Source organism: Talpa europaea (assembly GCF_964194135.1).
Source record: "Talpa europaea genome assembly, chromosome: 2".
Classification (NCBI taxonomy): Eukaryota; Metazoa; Chordata; class Mammalia; order Eulipotyphla; family Talpidae; genus Talpa; species Talpa europaea.
This window is the reverse complement of record NC_140068.1, coordinates 93,799,694-93,816,160: the sequence shown is the minus strand read 5'-3', so window position 1 is coordinate 93,816,160 and position 16,467 is coordinate 93,799,694. Positions and strand designations below refer to the sequence as shown.

Here is a 16,467-nt window from a genome sequence, read left to right as displayed (position 1 = left end):
GCAAGCACAAGAGGAGATTCCTCAATTGTAATCCACTGGGAAATGCAGATTAAAAGCACCAGGAGATCTCAAGGTGTACCTGTTAGAATGGTGCATCAGGGGTCCTCCTGGTGGCGCAAGGGGTTAAGCACCACAGACTGAAGTTATCCACAGCCTCTGCAGCACTAGTTCGATCCACAGCCGGCCAGGGAGCAACCCACATGGTGCAGCAGACCTCTCCTGACTTGCCCTTTGCTCCCCTCAGCTGTGTATTTCAGTCAGTCTGCCTGTTCTGTTCCCCACTCTGTCTCTGGTGAATCCTCCCACCCCCACCCCACATCTCTGGCCTGTTCCCCAGCTCTTGTATGCATAAATAAATAATTTTTTTTAATGGTGCATCAGTTTCCTAGGACTGTAATAAATGACCACAAACTGGGTAGCTTATAACAACAGAAATTTATTCTCTCACATTTCTGGAAGCCAGGGTTCTGACACCAAGTTATCAACAGGGCCAAAAGACTTTAGCGAGGAATCCTTCCTTGACTCTTCTGACTTCTTGAGGCTGATAGCAACCTGTGTCCTTGGCTTGTTATTGTATCACCCCCAACCCTTTCTCTGTAGTCACCTGGCCTTCTCCCCGTTTGTGTCTTCACATAGCCTTTTTATAAGGACATTGTTGTTGGATTTAGGGTTCAACCTAATCCAGTAGGAACACCTTAACTTGATTACATTTGCAAAGACCCTACTTTCAAGTAAGGTCACAGTCACAGGTACTGGAGTTTAAGATTCGTACATATCTTTTAGGGGGACACAATTCAACTCACAAAGGTGTCTAAAGTAAAAAATAAAGGTCCACAAATGTTGACAAGGAGGAACTAAATCCCTTACACATTGAAGCTGGCAGAATTCAACAGTTCTTACAAAACTAAATGTGTATTTATCTCAAAAAGAAAACCCATGTTCACACAAAAATCTGGACTCAATGTTCTTAACAGTTTTATTCACAGTAACTCAAAACTAGAACCAACCCGAATGTCTTTCAACCAGAAAATGATTAAAACTCTGGCAGAATTTAACTATGGGATGCTACTCAGCAACATAAAGGACTAAACTACTGATACATGCCACAACCTGGATGCATCTTAGAGCGTTTGTGCTTAAGTGAAAAAGCCAATCTCAAATCACATGCTCTAGTATTCCATTACATAATATTCTTGAAATGATGAAACTATGGCTATGGAGAATAAAGTAGTGGTTGCTAGGGGGTGGGGTTAGAGTTGTTATAAAGGGGTAGCAGGAAGGAGTTGCTTTAGGTTGCGTATCTTGGTTGTCATGGGGACTACATGAATCTGAGTTCGAATTGCACAGAACTACACAAACACACAGGTAGATAAGCACACACACACGTGAGTGAAATCACCAGTGTATTTCAGTATTCAGGTCAGTAGTTCAGTTAACAGTAGTGTACGTGAAATGGAGCAAACCCAAGAGAACTGGGGGTGACTCAGTTGGTGAGTCAGTCACATACTGTGTCTGCAGGACATGATTTGAAAGCAGACACATGTGAATAAATAACAATAATAAAATTTATCTCTATAGGGAATGATAGAAGGTAGAGCTGAGAGAGAACATATAAGCTAGCACATGACCAAATGCCATCTGTCTTACCCTAGGTAGTGTCCACTAAACAGAGACCAAGGTCCAAACCAAAGCTGCATGTGGCTGGTGGTTTCTCCAGGCACCAGTAGATTTATTGCTGAAGCACTAGTGTCTAATTACCCAACCAACCATCATTTTAACTCCCAAAGCACTAGTTGAGCCTCTATGTCCATCAGCTCTTGCTCAGGAAGTGGAGTCCAGAAAGTACTACCTCCTTCCATCAAGTTGATTGTGAGTACCACCCACTGGCATGGAGGTCTCTGCTCTCTGTTCCTCTTACAGATCAATGTCAATTTTTCTGTTTTGATACTATATCACAGTTATAAGATGTCACTATTGGGGGAAGCTAGGTAAACAATTCATGGGACTATTATTTTTGTGACTTTCTGTGAGTTATTTTAAAATAAAAGATAAAAAATTATTAAAAAATGAAATGAAAAATAGATATACAAAATACAAGGCCCCATTTTGAAATCACAGACTCAACAGCCATAAAACACTACGTCAGACTATTGTACAAGCAACCGCTATGTTTTGCACGTGTTATGCTGAGCAGCAGCAAGAAACATCTGAAAGAAAGATGCCAGACCATCAGCCACATTTTGAGTAGAAGCACCTGTTTAAATACTAGAAACAAATACTAGAGATGGAAATTTTCCCCTTTGTATTATTTTTTTGAGTTGGAGTTTCATGATATTCAAAATAAATCTAGACTAAAATACATAGACTAGAATCATATATGTACATATATAACTACAGTACATAAAAAAACAAGGGTGTAAATCACAGCCAATCCTCCCTGTGTCTGATCCTGTCATCTCTTCCACCCCTAGCTTCACTTCCTGTCCTCCATTCCTCTCTGTCATCTGCTTGCCCTCAACCTCCTTCTCTCCTTATGGCAGATCCCAGCCCCTGGTCCCAGCCTGTCTCCTTCCCCTAATGTTGGGTGAATCACCTTACCTCTCTGAGCATCCGTTCCCTTGTGTGTGGTGTTTATTAGACCCACCTCAGAGCTGTCACATGAGAAGTAAATGAGGTCACCCAGGTGGCAAGGGTGGGAATGTGCACATGCAGAGCAGAGTTCCCTGGCTGCACACCCATGGTCCCCCCACGTTAGGCCTGGCTCTGTTTGGCCTTCCAGACCTCATTCCAATCTTACCCTCTCCTCTCAGGCAAGCCAGGCTCTTCCTCGTCTGCCTCCCACATCCTGGCCCCCATCACACCAGCACTCATCCCCTCAGAGGTATGTGTCCTCCCCTTCCAACTGTGAGGCCACAGGGCTTCTCCACAGGACGAAAGCCGGGCTAGGGCATCACATTTTGTCTCTGCTACAACTTGAGGAGCTATAAAACCCTCCCATCTGTAATAATAATAATAATAATAATGATAATAATAACACATTCATATTAGCTAATTCAACAAGCACTTAGTATGCATCAAGCACATCCCCAAATCCTATCCATATACTAACCATTTCAAACTCACAGCCATCCTAGGTGGTAGGTTCTAAGCCTTATTTACAGGTGAGGAAACTGAGACCAACAAGCAGAGAAATACCTTGCCCAAAGCCACCCACTGGTAAGACACTTTTATTCACAAAGGATGCAAAGTATTTTTTTTATTTTTTTTATAGAGGCATGTTTTATTTATTTGTTTGTTTGTTTGTTTTGTTTATACATGCAATGGGTACAGTCAGAAGCACGGGAGGGTGAGAGAATTCACCAGAGCCAGAGCGGGGAGCAGAACAGGCAGAAGGACAGAAGTACACTGCTGAGGGGAGCAGCGGGCGGCAGGAGAGGTCTGTTCGCCATGTGGGACCCTCCTCCGGTGGTGGCCAGGGAGCAGCCAGGGATCGAACTGGCGCCGCGGACGCCGCGGGCAGCTTCGCAACCCAGCGCTCAACCACTGCGCCACCGGGGAGGCCCAGGATGCAAAGTATTTTTTCTCCCCTCCTGTGGGTTGTCATTTCACTGGTGATTATGTGTTTCCTGGTGGCTTTCCTGCTTCATGGGGACATGAACCAGATCTGTTTTATTCACCCAGTTCAAAGTCTGGCAAATGGAGTTCTGTAAGTCGTTTAAATGAGTGAATACATGCTGCCTGTTACGCTGAGCCTACAAAGCTATTTTCCCTGCTGTAGAAGAGCCAGGCAGAGGCCATGGAGATGACCACACCAACGCCAGTGACAGCTTTTGTCCAGGAGGCATCTGAGAACTGTGTCCTTCCAGTGCTGAGTCTAGCACCATCTAGCCTTCAAGGTTGTAACTCACTCAATGGGAAACTTATATTTTCTTCTAAATCTTCTTATTTCTACTTCAAGCCCAAGTTGTCAGTCACTCACTGAGTTCTGTCCACAGAGGAGCGAGATCTTCCAGCTTCATCAGCTAAGTACCCTGGGACAGCTGACCAGAGGGCTGGGCTGTAGTGCTAATCTTCATTTACTCTCTTTCACTCTGATTTTTCCCCTATAGTTTCTGCTTCAACCCACAGACTAAAATATTTTCCTGAACTCTTCTAATTCTTTCCTTCACATCATGCTGCCCTCTTCCTCCTAAACCTGTCCTCTCCTTTTTCAGTCATTATTTCCTTAATCATTGTAATTAAATACAGCTGTTTTAAAGTCATCCACATTGTTCTATTATCTCAAGTTTTGGAGACTGAAATCCTCCCGTTTGTATTTTATGCTGTTACTCTTGGTAGCTCTGTTTCTACTGTGTTTTTTAATTTTTGATTGTGAGCTAAAGTTGGGGACTTTTTTCCCCTCATGCTGGCCCAAGAGGCCTGGTTTTGAAATTTCCCACCAGTTACCTTTGTTTCTGCTGAGACTATCCACCCACCACTACTCAATGTACCCCCCTGTGGGCAATTTAAGAATTTCCAAGTTTGAACAGTTTCTCAATGCTCACTTTTAAAATACACATAGCATCGAATTTGCTACATTAACTATTTTTATGTGTTTAATTCAATGGCAGTAAATACATCTATGTCATAGAGTTGTGCGACCATCACCACCATCCATTTCCAGAAGTTTTTCATCTTCCCAAACTGAAACACTGTACTTATTAAAAGTAACTCATTTCCCTTTCCTCTAAGCCCTGGAAACTATGATTCTACTTCCTGTCTCTATGAGTTTGACAGTATAAGTGGAATTATACCCGTATACAACATTTGTCCTTTTGTGTCTGGTTTATTTCACTTAGCATAATTCCTGTTGTAGCATTGCCAGGATTTCCTTCCTTTTTCATGGTGAAATAACATTCTGTTGTATGTATGTACCACATTTCTTATCCACTCATTTATTGATGAGCACTTGGATTGTTTCCAACTTTTGGCTGTTGTGAATGGTACCATTATCAACATTAACATACAAATACCTGTTCAAATCACTACATTAAATTATGTGGGGTATATACTCAGAAGTGGAATTGCTGGATCATAATTCTATTAATTTTTTTGAGAAACTACCATACCATGTTCAACAGCAGCTGCACCATTTTACATTTCAGCAACATTGTACAAAGATTCCAATTTCACTATGTCCCTACCAACACATGCTGTTTTCTGGGGTTGTTTTTGTTTTGTCTTTATAATAGTTATCCTAAGGGTGTGAAGTGATAAATACCTTATAGTGGCTTTGATTTGCATTCCTTTAGTGACTTATTACATTGAATATTTTTTCATGTACTTTTTGGCCACTTGTGTATCTTTGGAGAAATGCCTATTCAAGTGCTTTGCCCATTTTTTAAATCAGGTTCTTTGGGGGTTTGTTGTTGAGTTGTAGGGGTTCTTCTTTATATTCTGGAGAGTAAATCCTCATCAGATATATAATTTGAAAATATATCCTCCCCGCCCCCCATTTCATGAGTTGTTTTTTTACTTGTGACTATGTCCTTTGAAACACAAAATGTTTTAATGCTAATTAAGTCAACTTTTTCTGTGTTTTCTTTTGTTGCTTATGCTTTGGTATCCTACCTAATACATATTTTCCAAATTCAATGTCATAAAGTTTCCCCGCCACTTATGTTTTCTTCTAAGGGTTTTGTAGTTTTAACTTATATGCAGAGGTCTTTGATACACTTTGGGTTAATTTGTGGATATGGTCAAGAGGTCCACCTTCATTCTTTTAGCTTCTTCAACTTGTTGAAAAGATTGCCCTTCCCCCATTAAATGGCTTTGGCACACTTGGCAAAAACATTGTATATTTAGTTAAATATACAAGAGTTGGGCCTCCCTGGTAGCACAAGGGGTTAAGATGCAACCTATGAAGTTATCTGCAGCCTCTGCAGCACGAGTTCGATCCCTGGCCAGCCAGAGAGCAGCCCACATGGTGCAGCAGACCTCTCTTGCCCACTGCTCCCCTCAGCAGTGCATTTCAGTCAATCTGCCTGTTCTGTTCCCCACTCTGTCTCTGGTGAATCCTCTCACCCCCCACACCTCTGGCCTGTATCCCAGCTCTTGTATGCATAAATAAATAAATCTTTAAAAGAATAAATATACAAGAATTTATTTCTGTGCTCTGTATACTATTCCATTTTCTGTCTTTATTGCAATACCACACTTTTTTGATTACTTTAGCTTTGTAGTAGTTTTGAAATCAGGAAGTACGAGATCTTCAACTTTGTATTTTCCAAGATTGTTTTGGCTATTTGCGGCCTTTTGAGATTTCATGTGAATTTTTGAAATTGATTTTTTAATGTTTGCAAAATATCTTCATTGGGATTTTGAAAGAATCTGTAAATTGCTCCAGGTAGTATTAAGACTTCTGATCCATGAACATAGGATGTTTTTCCATCTAGTTCAATTTCTTTCTTCTTTAATTTTGTAGTTTTTAATATGCAAGTCTTTTACCTCTTTGATTAAATTTACACCTAAGTATTTTATTTTTCTTGTTGCTATTTAAATGGAATTGTTTCCTTAACTTGCTTTTGGGGTGCTCATGGTTAGTATATAAAAATATACCTTGGTTTTATGTGTTGATTTTGGATGTTGCTGAATTTTTAAATTAGTTCTCATGGGGATTTTTGTTATTGTTACAGGTTTGGCTTCAGTGTGTGCGTGTGTGTAATTCATTTGTTTTTGTTTTTGCTTTTTTTTTTTTAACCCAGAGACCTGAACAGGAGCAGTTTGGTTGCCATTACCCAAAAACAAAAAGCTTTTTCTAGGTTCCCATTCATTGAGTGCAGACATGAAGGATCTAAGCTAAACTCAAGAGTCCTGGGTGGATTTGTTGTTGTTGTTTAAAGATTTTATTTATTTATGCATGCATGCATGCAAGAGCAGGGGTTTAGGCCAGAGGCACAGGGTGGAGGGAGGCAAGAGTATTCAGCAGAGACAGAGTGGGGAGCAGGGCAGGCAGATTGACTGAAATACACTGTTGAGTGGAGCAGTGGGAGAGACAGGAGAGGTCTGCTGTGCCATGTGGGTTAGCTCCCTGGCCAGGGGTCAAACTTGTGCTGTAGATACCTTCATAGTGCTGAGACTTAGCCCATCGCGCCACCAGGGAGGCCCAAGAGTCCTGGTTTGACTTTCCTCCTGAGGGCTAAGCCCTCAGTCTCTGCCCCTGCATGTCACTACAACATGCTTGACCATTTCAATACCCTCCCCTTGGAGATCCTGTTGTATCAGCTCACTCACTCCTTTGCTTTTCTGTTCACTCTCTCTTTTCTACATATTCAGAGCAGGAATAGTCCCAGCATCCTACTTCCAAATGAACAAGCACATGCATTCATAAGAGGCCACAAGGAAGCCAAAGTTTTATCCACTGTGACAAGCCCTATATTAGTATACAGCTGGAGTGAGAAGTACCTGGGTGCCTTCTCCATTAATCAGGAGTCCTACCTCCCTATGGGACTAGTAGCCAACCAAAGCCATGCCATGTAGGTGGTTATACCTACTGTCATCGAGGGCCTCCTATGTGCCAGATACTGTACTGGGTGCTTCACATACATTCAATCTCATTTAACCCTCCTTCCAACTTGATGAGAAAAGAGCTATTTTTGTCACTGGTTCAATTGAGAAAACTGCCAAAAACATAGCTAGCAAAAGAACCAGAATTCAAAGTTAGGTAGGGCCCAATCTTTACCAAATATATCTTGCCTGCCTCCATCCTCCAACAAGTCACCAGTAGCTTGCTCAGTCCTCTGGGGATAGGGTCCATGAGGTTTCCTTCCTCTTACTTGTCTTCAGCACCCAATAAGTGTGACTAGGGTGTCATGGCTCAGCAGAGGTTACAGTGACTTTGCCCCTAGAGGCACTGTCCACAACTCAGGAGGGACTGCAGAAATCTTGGCCTGAGCGCCTGTTACTGAGAAAAAGGAGGGTTTTGCCAAAGACTCCAAGGGGAGATAAATGTTGGGAGTGGATCAACTCTGGTCAGGACCCAAGCACCCAGCCCTTCCCTGAGACATTGTGTGAGCCAGCCAGGCCTCCAGACACAGCTCCTCCCACCCGTCCCAGCCAGGGTGGTGCTTGTGTGGGAAGGACTTTAAATCCAGCTGCCAGACCCCTGGATGGGAGAGGCAGACAGGGCTGGCCACCATGCACAGCTCCCACAATCTCCTGGCACTTCTGCCGCCACTGCTGCTACTGCTGGTGGCGGCCACAGGCCCTGCCAGGGCCCTCACTGATGATGAGAAGCACGTGATGGTGGAGCTGCACAACCGCTACCGTGCCCAGGCTTCCCCATCGGCGTCCAACATGCTGCAAATGGTGAGTGGGTCCAGGGGCACTCACCTGCCAGGCTCGAAGGGATGTTGGGCAGGGTCCTCCACCTACCCCTTCCATCCTCCAAGCTGCAGATATCTCAGAGTCTGACCTCTCAGATCAGTAAGAATCATAGCTCAGAGGTTCTTATGAGAGCAGCAGCTCTATCATGCAAATGAGGAAACTGACACTGAGAGGAACTTACTGCTCCTTCAGAGGTTTGCAGGTCACATGACTGGCCCAGCCAGGCCTGGAGCCCCAGCTTCTCACTCCAATGACCATTTCCTGGCACCTCCTAAAATGCACATGTCCCTGGGAGGGGGAACACACTTTGGCAAATCAGGTCTATCAGGTACCTTCCAAGGCTATGAGAGGGGGAAGCAGACAGCAGGCTGCGGGCTGCACTTAGGTAGGAGAGCGGCACCGAGGCTTGGGGGAGCACGGGAGCCACAGCAGAGCTCTGCATCACACGGTTCTAATTTTTTCTGGCTGCCGCAAGACCCGAGATTTGGGGTGAGTTCAAAAGACCCTCAGTTTCAGAGCTGTAAGATGGGGTCATAACGATAACTACATATATATCAACGTGGATAGGCTCAATGGAGGGAAATGAAATCCAAAAAGCATATATGCTATTGGGGATATTCACATGAAGCTTTAAAACATGTCAAAAATATGATTGTATAGTGGTGGGGGGCACATGTGGACAGACTGAACATACGTGGACATGCCTACAGATGACAGAAGCCAGATTTGGGCAGTAGTTGCCCATCAGAGGCGTGCCCCAGGAGGTTGATGGACAGTGTCCAGGAACCCTGCAGCTGATGCCAGAGGGCAAGGTTGTACCTGGGGACACAACACTGAGTTTGGGGTCTAAAACAGGAGTTCTAACAGCTTGTCCAATCTGGCAAAAGGTTTGGGGGTGGAAGTAGGGAGAAGTCCTTTGCCTTCAAAGGCCTCCACTTCCTGATCTGTCTCCCAGGACTGGCACTTCCTCCCCTGAGACAGAATGACACAGGGGAAAGATCTAGAAAGGGCTCTACAAACACACACAGCACCACCATTCAAGCCTCATTAGCCTTGGCAACCAAGAACAACAGTCATATACCAGGAGCCCTGGGTGCTGGCCCCAGCTCTGCCAACAGCTCACAGTTCAAGGCCTAGAACTCATTGTTGACCCTCAGTTTCCCCATCTGTAGATCCTTGATGCCACAATCTTGCTGCCTGAACCTGGGGGCTATCCAAGTTGGTAGCTGCTTTGTGGACAGATGTGGAACTTGAGGCTGGGGTAACGTTCTCAGAAGCACTTTGGATATTGAAGGGATATGCTGCTGTCTGGTGGGAAGTGATGGAGGAGGTGGTAGAAATAAGGGTGGTCTAGGACACCAGTCTAAATTTGGGACAAGGTCAGGTACAGCTTCAGCAGTGGTAAATGCAGACTTTGGAGTCAGATGGTCTAAGTTCAAATCTCTACCTGCCCATTTAATAGCTGTGTGACCTCAGTGAAGTAACTTAACCTCTCTGTGCCTCAGCTTCCTCATCAGTAAATTGGGGTTAGTAACAACTCCCTTTTAGGGTGGTTGTAGAGTTATGTGAGTAGACAGGTGTAAAGCACTTAGAATAGTGTCTGGCACACAGTAAGTGCTCAATAAATGCTTGATTAACAAAAGGGAATGGTAGGTGGGGGTTATCATGGACTCCTCTCTCCATCAGCCTCCACATATAACCTTTACTTGAAGTTCAAATTTTCCTTGACTCCCACCCCCCAAACCCCTTTGGCACAACCCTGGTTCAGTCTTTCATTTCTTCTCCCAGGGACTCCTAGAACAGCCTCTGCCTGCTTGCCCAGCCTCTGCCCTCTGCTCCCAAATGGATAGTTCAAGGCACAGGCCTAACACTGCTCAAAACCATCAACAACTCCTGTTGCCTCCCTCCTGCCTCAGGACAAAGCTCCAGCTCCTAAGAAGGCTCTGGCTCTACCTACCTCTCCAGTCCTTCTCTCCCGCTCATTTTCTCCTTCAGTACCCTGAACAGCTTATCTCCATTCCCCCAGGCAAAACATTGATTCTCACCTCCGTGCCTTTGCTCATGCTGTGCCTTCTCCTCAGGATGCCTTTCCTCACTCCACCTCACCAATGCCTCATCTTTCAATATTTAGCTTAGTGTCGCCTTCACCCACACTTGGGCAAAATGACCCCGTTTGGTTCCTCCGTACCACTGCATATCATTCATCACATGGTGAGCCAATTTATCTTGGTCTTCTTGGTCCTCACTGTCACTCAAGGGCTTGTTTGGTGCCTGGGACTGTCTACTAAATGAATGGTGCATAAATGAATGAATGGACTTGCTTTCAGATGGTGATCACGTGGCCCATGTGGGTGGGTACTGTGAAATTCCGCGGGGTCTCAGGACCACTGAGAAGCCCTACAACCCAAAGAAATCACTGGTGGGACTCCAGGCAGCTAGTGAAACTGGAAATTACAGCCGGGCGCAGTAGGGGAGACTGCTCTACTCAGGGCCCTGTCTCAGTCACCAACAGTTAAGCAAATGTCTGGTTAGCACCCGCCATGTGCAAAATAACAGCCTGTGCCAGACACAGGGGCTACATTACCACCTGCTCTGAGGGAGCATGCAGTTTAGTCTGGTCCCCAGCACTCCCCCAATTCCTGTCTTCAACTGCTGCCAGAGTTTGAGAGAACCTTAGGGACCAGTGATTTGGGGCAAAAATATTGAGGAAAGGGATTCACCCAAAGTCACAGCAGTGGGGCTATCCCAGCCCAGTGCTCCTGGCCCACTCCAGACAGCTGTTTCTGAGAACCTTGTGTAGGTGGGGAGTGGTTGTGGCCACAGGGTCACCCAAGCTCTTGGCACTTTATGGGACTGTCTGTCTCCTGCAGCTGGCTGGGCCCCCAGAGGGTGGAGCAAGAGTTGCTGCCAGACTATCCATTTCCAAGAGGGGGCCAAGGACAAAGTTAATGGGATCCAGGCCTCCCTCCTCAGTCCTCAGTCCTCTGGTCAGATGCCCTGTTAATCCCTCTTCCCACCCACACTGGGTCTGTCCTCCCAGCCAAGGACACAGAACCTCAGAGGCCTGCTGAGAATGCTTCCTCCCACTGTCTCACCTGAGGTGTTCACTGGAGAACACTGCTTTGGGATCTGACAGCATTTTGGGCCACCAAGGCCCTGAAAATATACCCCTCAGTAAGGGTCAAACAGACACACCAATTTTCTGGGGGAAACAAGTTGTCAGTCAGCAAGAGCTGAGAACACTTGGGAAGGGAGGAGGCTAGGCTATCCCAAGGGGAGAGAGGGTAGCTGAGAGGGGAGTGCTGGCCCCCAATTCAGATTTATGGTGGTGGGAAGGGAAGGGGAGGGAAGTGACTGAATAACCAGCCCTTGAACACCTCACTGGACACCTTGTCTTCAGAGTTCAGAGAGGGGCCTAACTGCCCACCTTTCACACAGAAGGATGTGAATATTAACCAAGAATCACACTGTGGCAAACACTGTCTCATTCATCGTCTCCTTCCAAGTCCTAACCCAGAAAGGTTAGGCAATCTGTGCAAATCACACAGGTGAGCTGTGCAAGTTCCGCTGAGTCCACGGCCTGGGAAGGTGCCTTTCCACCTTCTCACCGAAGCTCACCAGGAGCAGAGACCTGCTCGAGATCATGGCAGAGTTGCCCGCTGGGGAGGGGTGGGCTTCCATCCTGGGATCCCCCCAGGATACCCTCCACCTTCTTTGATTCCTACAGAACTGTGGGCCTCCTCACCTCCCTCTCCCATGTCTCTCTCCCTCCTCCACCTCCACGGACCCCGAGCTGTCCTCACCTCTCACCCCGACCTGTCCTGCAGAGGTGGGACGAGTCCCTGGCCGCCTTCGCCAAGGCCTACGCGAAGCAGTGCGTGTGGGGCCACAACAAGGAGCGTGGGCGGCGTGGGGAGAACCTGTTCGCCATCACCGACGAGGGTGTGGACGTGCCACTGGCCGTGGAGGAATGGCACCACGAGCGCGAGCACTACAACCTCAGCGCTGCCGCCTGCGACTCGGGCCAGATGTGCGGCCACTACACACAGGTGAGAGGCCAGTGCGCCAGCAGCAGGCCGACAGAGCAATGGGGGGGGGGCTCTCTCTTCACCTCAGGGGAGTACCCTAACAAGTTCTCTACAGTCCCTTCAGGAAAGTTGTCTTTACACAGCAATTAATGTGTTGTCTAGGTCTCTGACGAACATTGCTTCTCAAATTGCCAAAATCATTGTCAGTTGAACCATAATCACTTGAAAACCTAGGAGGCCCCTCTGGGCCTTCTGGTACTGAAGAGACCTAAGTTAGGTGTCACAGAGCCAGTTTCCTGGGAGGAAGTTACAGCGCTTGGCAATCCTGGCCAAGCTCTAAGCAGTCCTGTCCTAAGGCCTAAATTACGTGGGGCCTGGTGCCCCAGCGGTAAATGCCCACACCACCCCAATTCATTTTCTCTCTGCCTCATCATATCTCATGGTGTCTAAGTGGCTGCTTCTAGCCTGCTCAGGACCAGCAGGTGGACAATTTTGCTTAATTTTTCTTTGCCTTTAAAAAACAATGTGTGTGGGCCTCCCCGATGGTGCAGGCGGTTGAGCACAGCGCTCTGAGGCTGTCTGCAGCCTCTGTAGCACGGGTTCAATCCCAGCCAGCCAGTGAGGGTCCCACATGGTGCAGCAGATCTCTTCTGTTTCGCCCACTGCTCCCCTCAGCAGTGTATTTCGTCAGTCTACCTGTTCTGTTCCCCGCTCTGTCTCTGGTGAATCCTCTCACCCTCCCGCGCCTCTGACCTGTACCCAAGCTCTTGTATAAATAAATAAATCTTTAAAAACAATGTGTGAAATAACAGCAAATTGTGACTTAGTGAAGGTGTCAGGGAGACTTCCACTAACATTTCTGTCTCTCAAAGTTACTTTTGAGTGTGCAGGTAAGAGATGGTGGTGGGAGGGCAAGCGGAATTACCAATAGTGTCATTGAATTCTGTTTTTCCTCCTCCCAATACCTTGTCGGTGTTCAAACACAACATGACAATTTTTAGAAAAAGGAAAATAAACCAACCATCTTGCCACCCACATCCATCAATTCCACTGACTCTTTCAGGTGTATTTTTAGACCTAATCTTTAGGGAAGGAAATCCCAACATCACCCACCCAGATCAGGAAGTCAGAGCGCCCAGCACCCTCTGTACCCTGCCAGCTCTCACACTCCTCCCAACACATGCTACTGCAGGGAGTGTTGTCAGTGCCCGGCAGGACTGGCCTGCCCCATCGCCACACCAGCTGAGTGCATGTGCTCTCTGGGGTCATGTCTGTCAAAGAGATGATCAACAGCAGTACCTGGGGGACCCTCAGCTGATTTAGGTAGAAGGATCCCAGTCCTGGTTGTGTGTGTGTATGTGTGTGTGCATGTGTATGTGCATGAGCTTGAACAAAATTAACGGGTAAAGCTAGATCTCACAGCAAAAAGTGACCTTAATTTGAATGACAGACTGGACCTACAACTAGCAAGGAAAGGCTGCTAGTCCCAGCCTATTATGTTGCACGAAGGTTGCGTTACCTTTTTACAAGTTATATTTGACAGATCTCCTTCTAGTAACTATGAGAACCACCTTTACAAATTGCAAAACAGCGATTTGTGGGAAAGTTTCACTTCCAAAGTGGCTCCTCTTGTTCCTTTCCTTGGACTTTGTCTGTTGCTGACGACTAAGATTCTCCCATTAGAGATTCATTCCTTTGGCTACACCCTTATTTAAAATGCAAAGGCTTTGAAGAAGAACCCACAGAAAGAATTCATGAGGGTATATCAAAAGGGAAGACTTTCAGAGGGAGAGGGACTGGTGAAAAAGTGTATATAGTTAGCAGGGAATGTAGAATGTACAAGCAAATTCCTGATCCCATCGCACTCCTGACCCCCTGTTCAGAGTTTTGTCCTGGAGCTGCCTGTCCTCAAGACTTAGCTCTCACAGACTGCAGGGTTCCTCCACTTCCCATCCATAGAAGGCTGGTGTGGAGAGGCACTAAGGACAGGTCATCTCATCCCACCCAGGCTTAACTGTTGAGTTTGCCCTCCTTCAGGTGGTCTGGGCCAAGACGGAGAGGATTGGCTGTGGCTCCCACTTCTGTGAAAAGCTCCAAGGCGTTGAAGAAACCAATATCCACTTGCTGGTTTGCAATTATGAACCCCCGTGAGTGTGGCGGGAGCAGGGGGGCGGGAGGGCAGAGCCAAAAGGAGGACTGAGTTGGGCACAGTCTGAGGAAGCTGGCAGAGTCCAACCAGGGGCCCACACCCTGTCCCCTTTCCCGGGAGCGGTGAGAGCACCTGCGGGAGTCCGCATTGACCCAACAAGTTGCGGGGGGCCAGTCAGAGTCAGGGGCACTTCTGGACATTCATGTATCTTCGCCTCCTGCAGGGGGAACGTGAAGGGGCAGAGGCCCTACCTGGAGGGAACTCCGTGCTCCCAGTGCCCCTCCGGTTACCGCTGCGAGAACTCACTCTGCGGTGAGTCGGGGACCGGGCGGGGAAGCGCGGGAGGGGCAGGAAGGGCCGCCGACTGGAAGGGCTAGATCCTCGCCGGCTCCGGAGCTGTGCGTGGCGCGGGGATTCCCTGGACGCCAGCTCCGGGGCCATCGGCGGCCCCCCGGCGGCTCGGCCCTACTAGCACAGCCGCTTTGGCGCCCTGTCATTGCAAGTGACCGGTTTCAACCCTCCCAGAGGGTAGAGGCTCCCGCGGCCCGAAGCGCCGGGAAAGAGGACGTGGCCAGACGGGCGCTGCCCCCGGGTGGGCGGGGCGTTTGGTGGACGTGGGCGGGGCGGGGCGGGGTCTTGACACGATGGGCGTGTTAGGAACTGGAACCTGGCTGGAGACCACCCAGTGTAAGTGTAAGGGCGCGTGCAGAGAGAGGACTTGGACAAGGAGTGGATGGAGGAGTGTGTCAATGACAAATAACAGTCGGTGTCCCTGAGGAACCTATTCGCTGGAGAGGGGGTGTGTCTACGTGTTTGTGTATCTCCATGGGACATCAGGTGGCCTCACCCTGATTGCAGTGGGGTGAGGGATGGGGGGGTCCCGCCTGCAGCACTGATGCCAGGCCTTGCTTCTCTTATCAGAACCCATCAAAGTCACGGAAGCAACTCAGAATTTGTCCGACCTGGTAACTGAGGTCCCACCTTCTGTGGCGACTGAGGCCTCCAGCACTAGGAAAACTAGTATCCCTTCTACCCTAGCAACAGAAACTCCATCCTTGGTAACGAAGGTTTCAGATTCCCTGGCAACCAAGACTCTACCTGCCATAGAAACCAAGGCACCATTTTCTATAGCAACGGAAGACCTCCCCTCCATAGCAACAGAGGCACAACCTTCCTTGACATCTGAGGCCCCTTCCTTTTTGGCAAACCACAGTCTGGTCTCTTTGGATGAGGGGCCAGCTACCTTCCCTGGATCGACCCATGAGCCTGTTCCCGAATCGACAGACAAAGAGGTCAGGGGGATAGAAAAACCCTCCAAGAGCCCAGAGAGTTCTTTGCTCCCCAAGAAGCCCTTGACTAGGACACAGGAGCTGCTTCCCCACTTCCAGGAGGTACCGGAGGCTGAGTTGCCTTCTTCCAGTGAGGTCTTGGCCTCAGTTTTTGCAACCCAGGCCGAGGCAAGTGAATGGCAAGCCACCCAGGACCACATGGTTCACACCTCCTCCAAGTCCCTGTCCAGGTCCCCCAATACCTCTGCCACCGCTAATGCCAAGGGTAGCCGTACCCTGGCCTTGCAGTTGTCCTTGCCAGGTAAGGCCTGTAGTCTCTATCCTACCTTGCCTCCTGGCTTCTGAATGTGAGCCCCTATCCCCAGTATGACGGCATGTGCATGGCAGGGCATGCTCCCTCTGAGTAAGAGCTCCCTCCCTGACTGCTGGGCCCCCCACCTGCATGCCTGATAAGGGCGGGTGGCAGGTCAGGCAAAACTGCCTCGGCTTAGGCAAAACCTTTCTTTCTCCAACAGGTGCAGAGGGCCCTGAAAGGCCTGCTATCAACTCAGGGCTGAACTCGGGCCCTCGTCACATCTGGGGCCTCCTCCTGGGTCTGCTGCTATTGCCCCTGTTGGTGTTGGTTGGAATCTTCTGA

General features: G+C 47.9%; 1 protein-coding gene across 1 annotated transcript; it reads left to right on the top strand.

The window, feature by feature from the left end:
• Positions 1-8,175: 8,175 nt before the first annotated feature.
• PI16 (peptidase inhibitor 16) lies at positions 8,176-16,467 on the top strand (the record flags this gene model as incomplete). Its single annotated transcript, XM_084227924.1, has 6 exons — positions 8,176-8,346; positions 12,192-12,413; positions 14,430-14,539; positions 14,765-14,853; positions 15,463-16,131; positions 16,346-16,467. The coding sequence occupies 6 exons, from the start codon at positions 8,176-8,178 to the stop codon at positions 16,465-16,467; spliced, it is 1,383 nt and encodes a 460-aa protein (XP_084084050.1).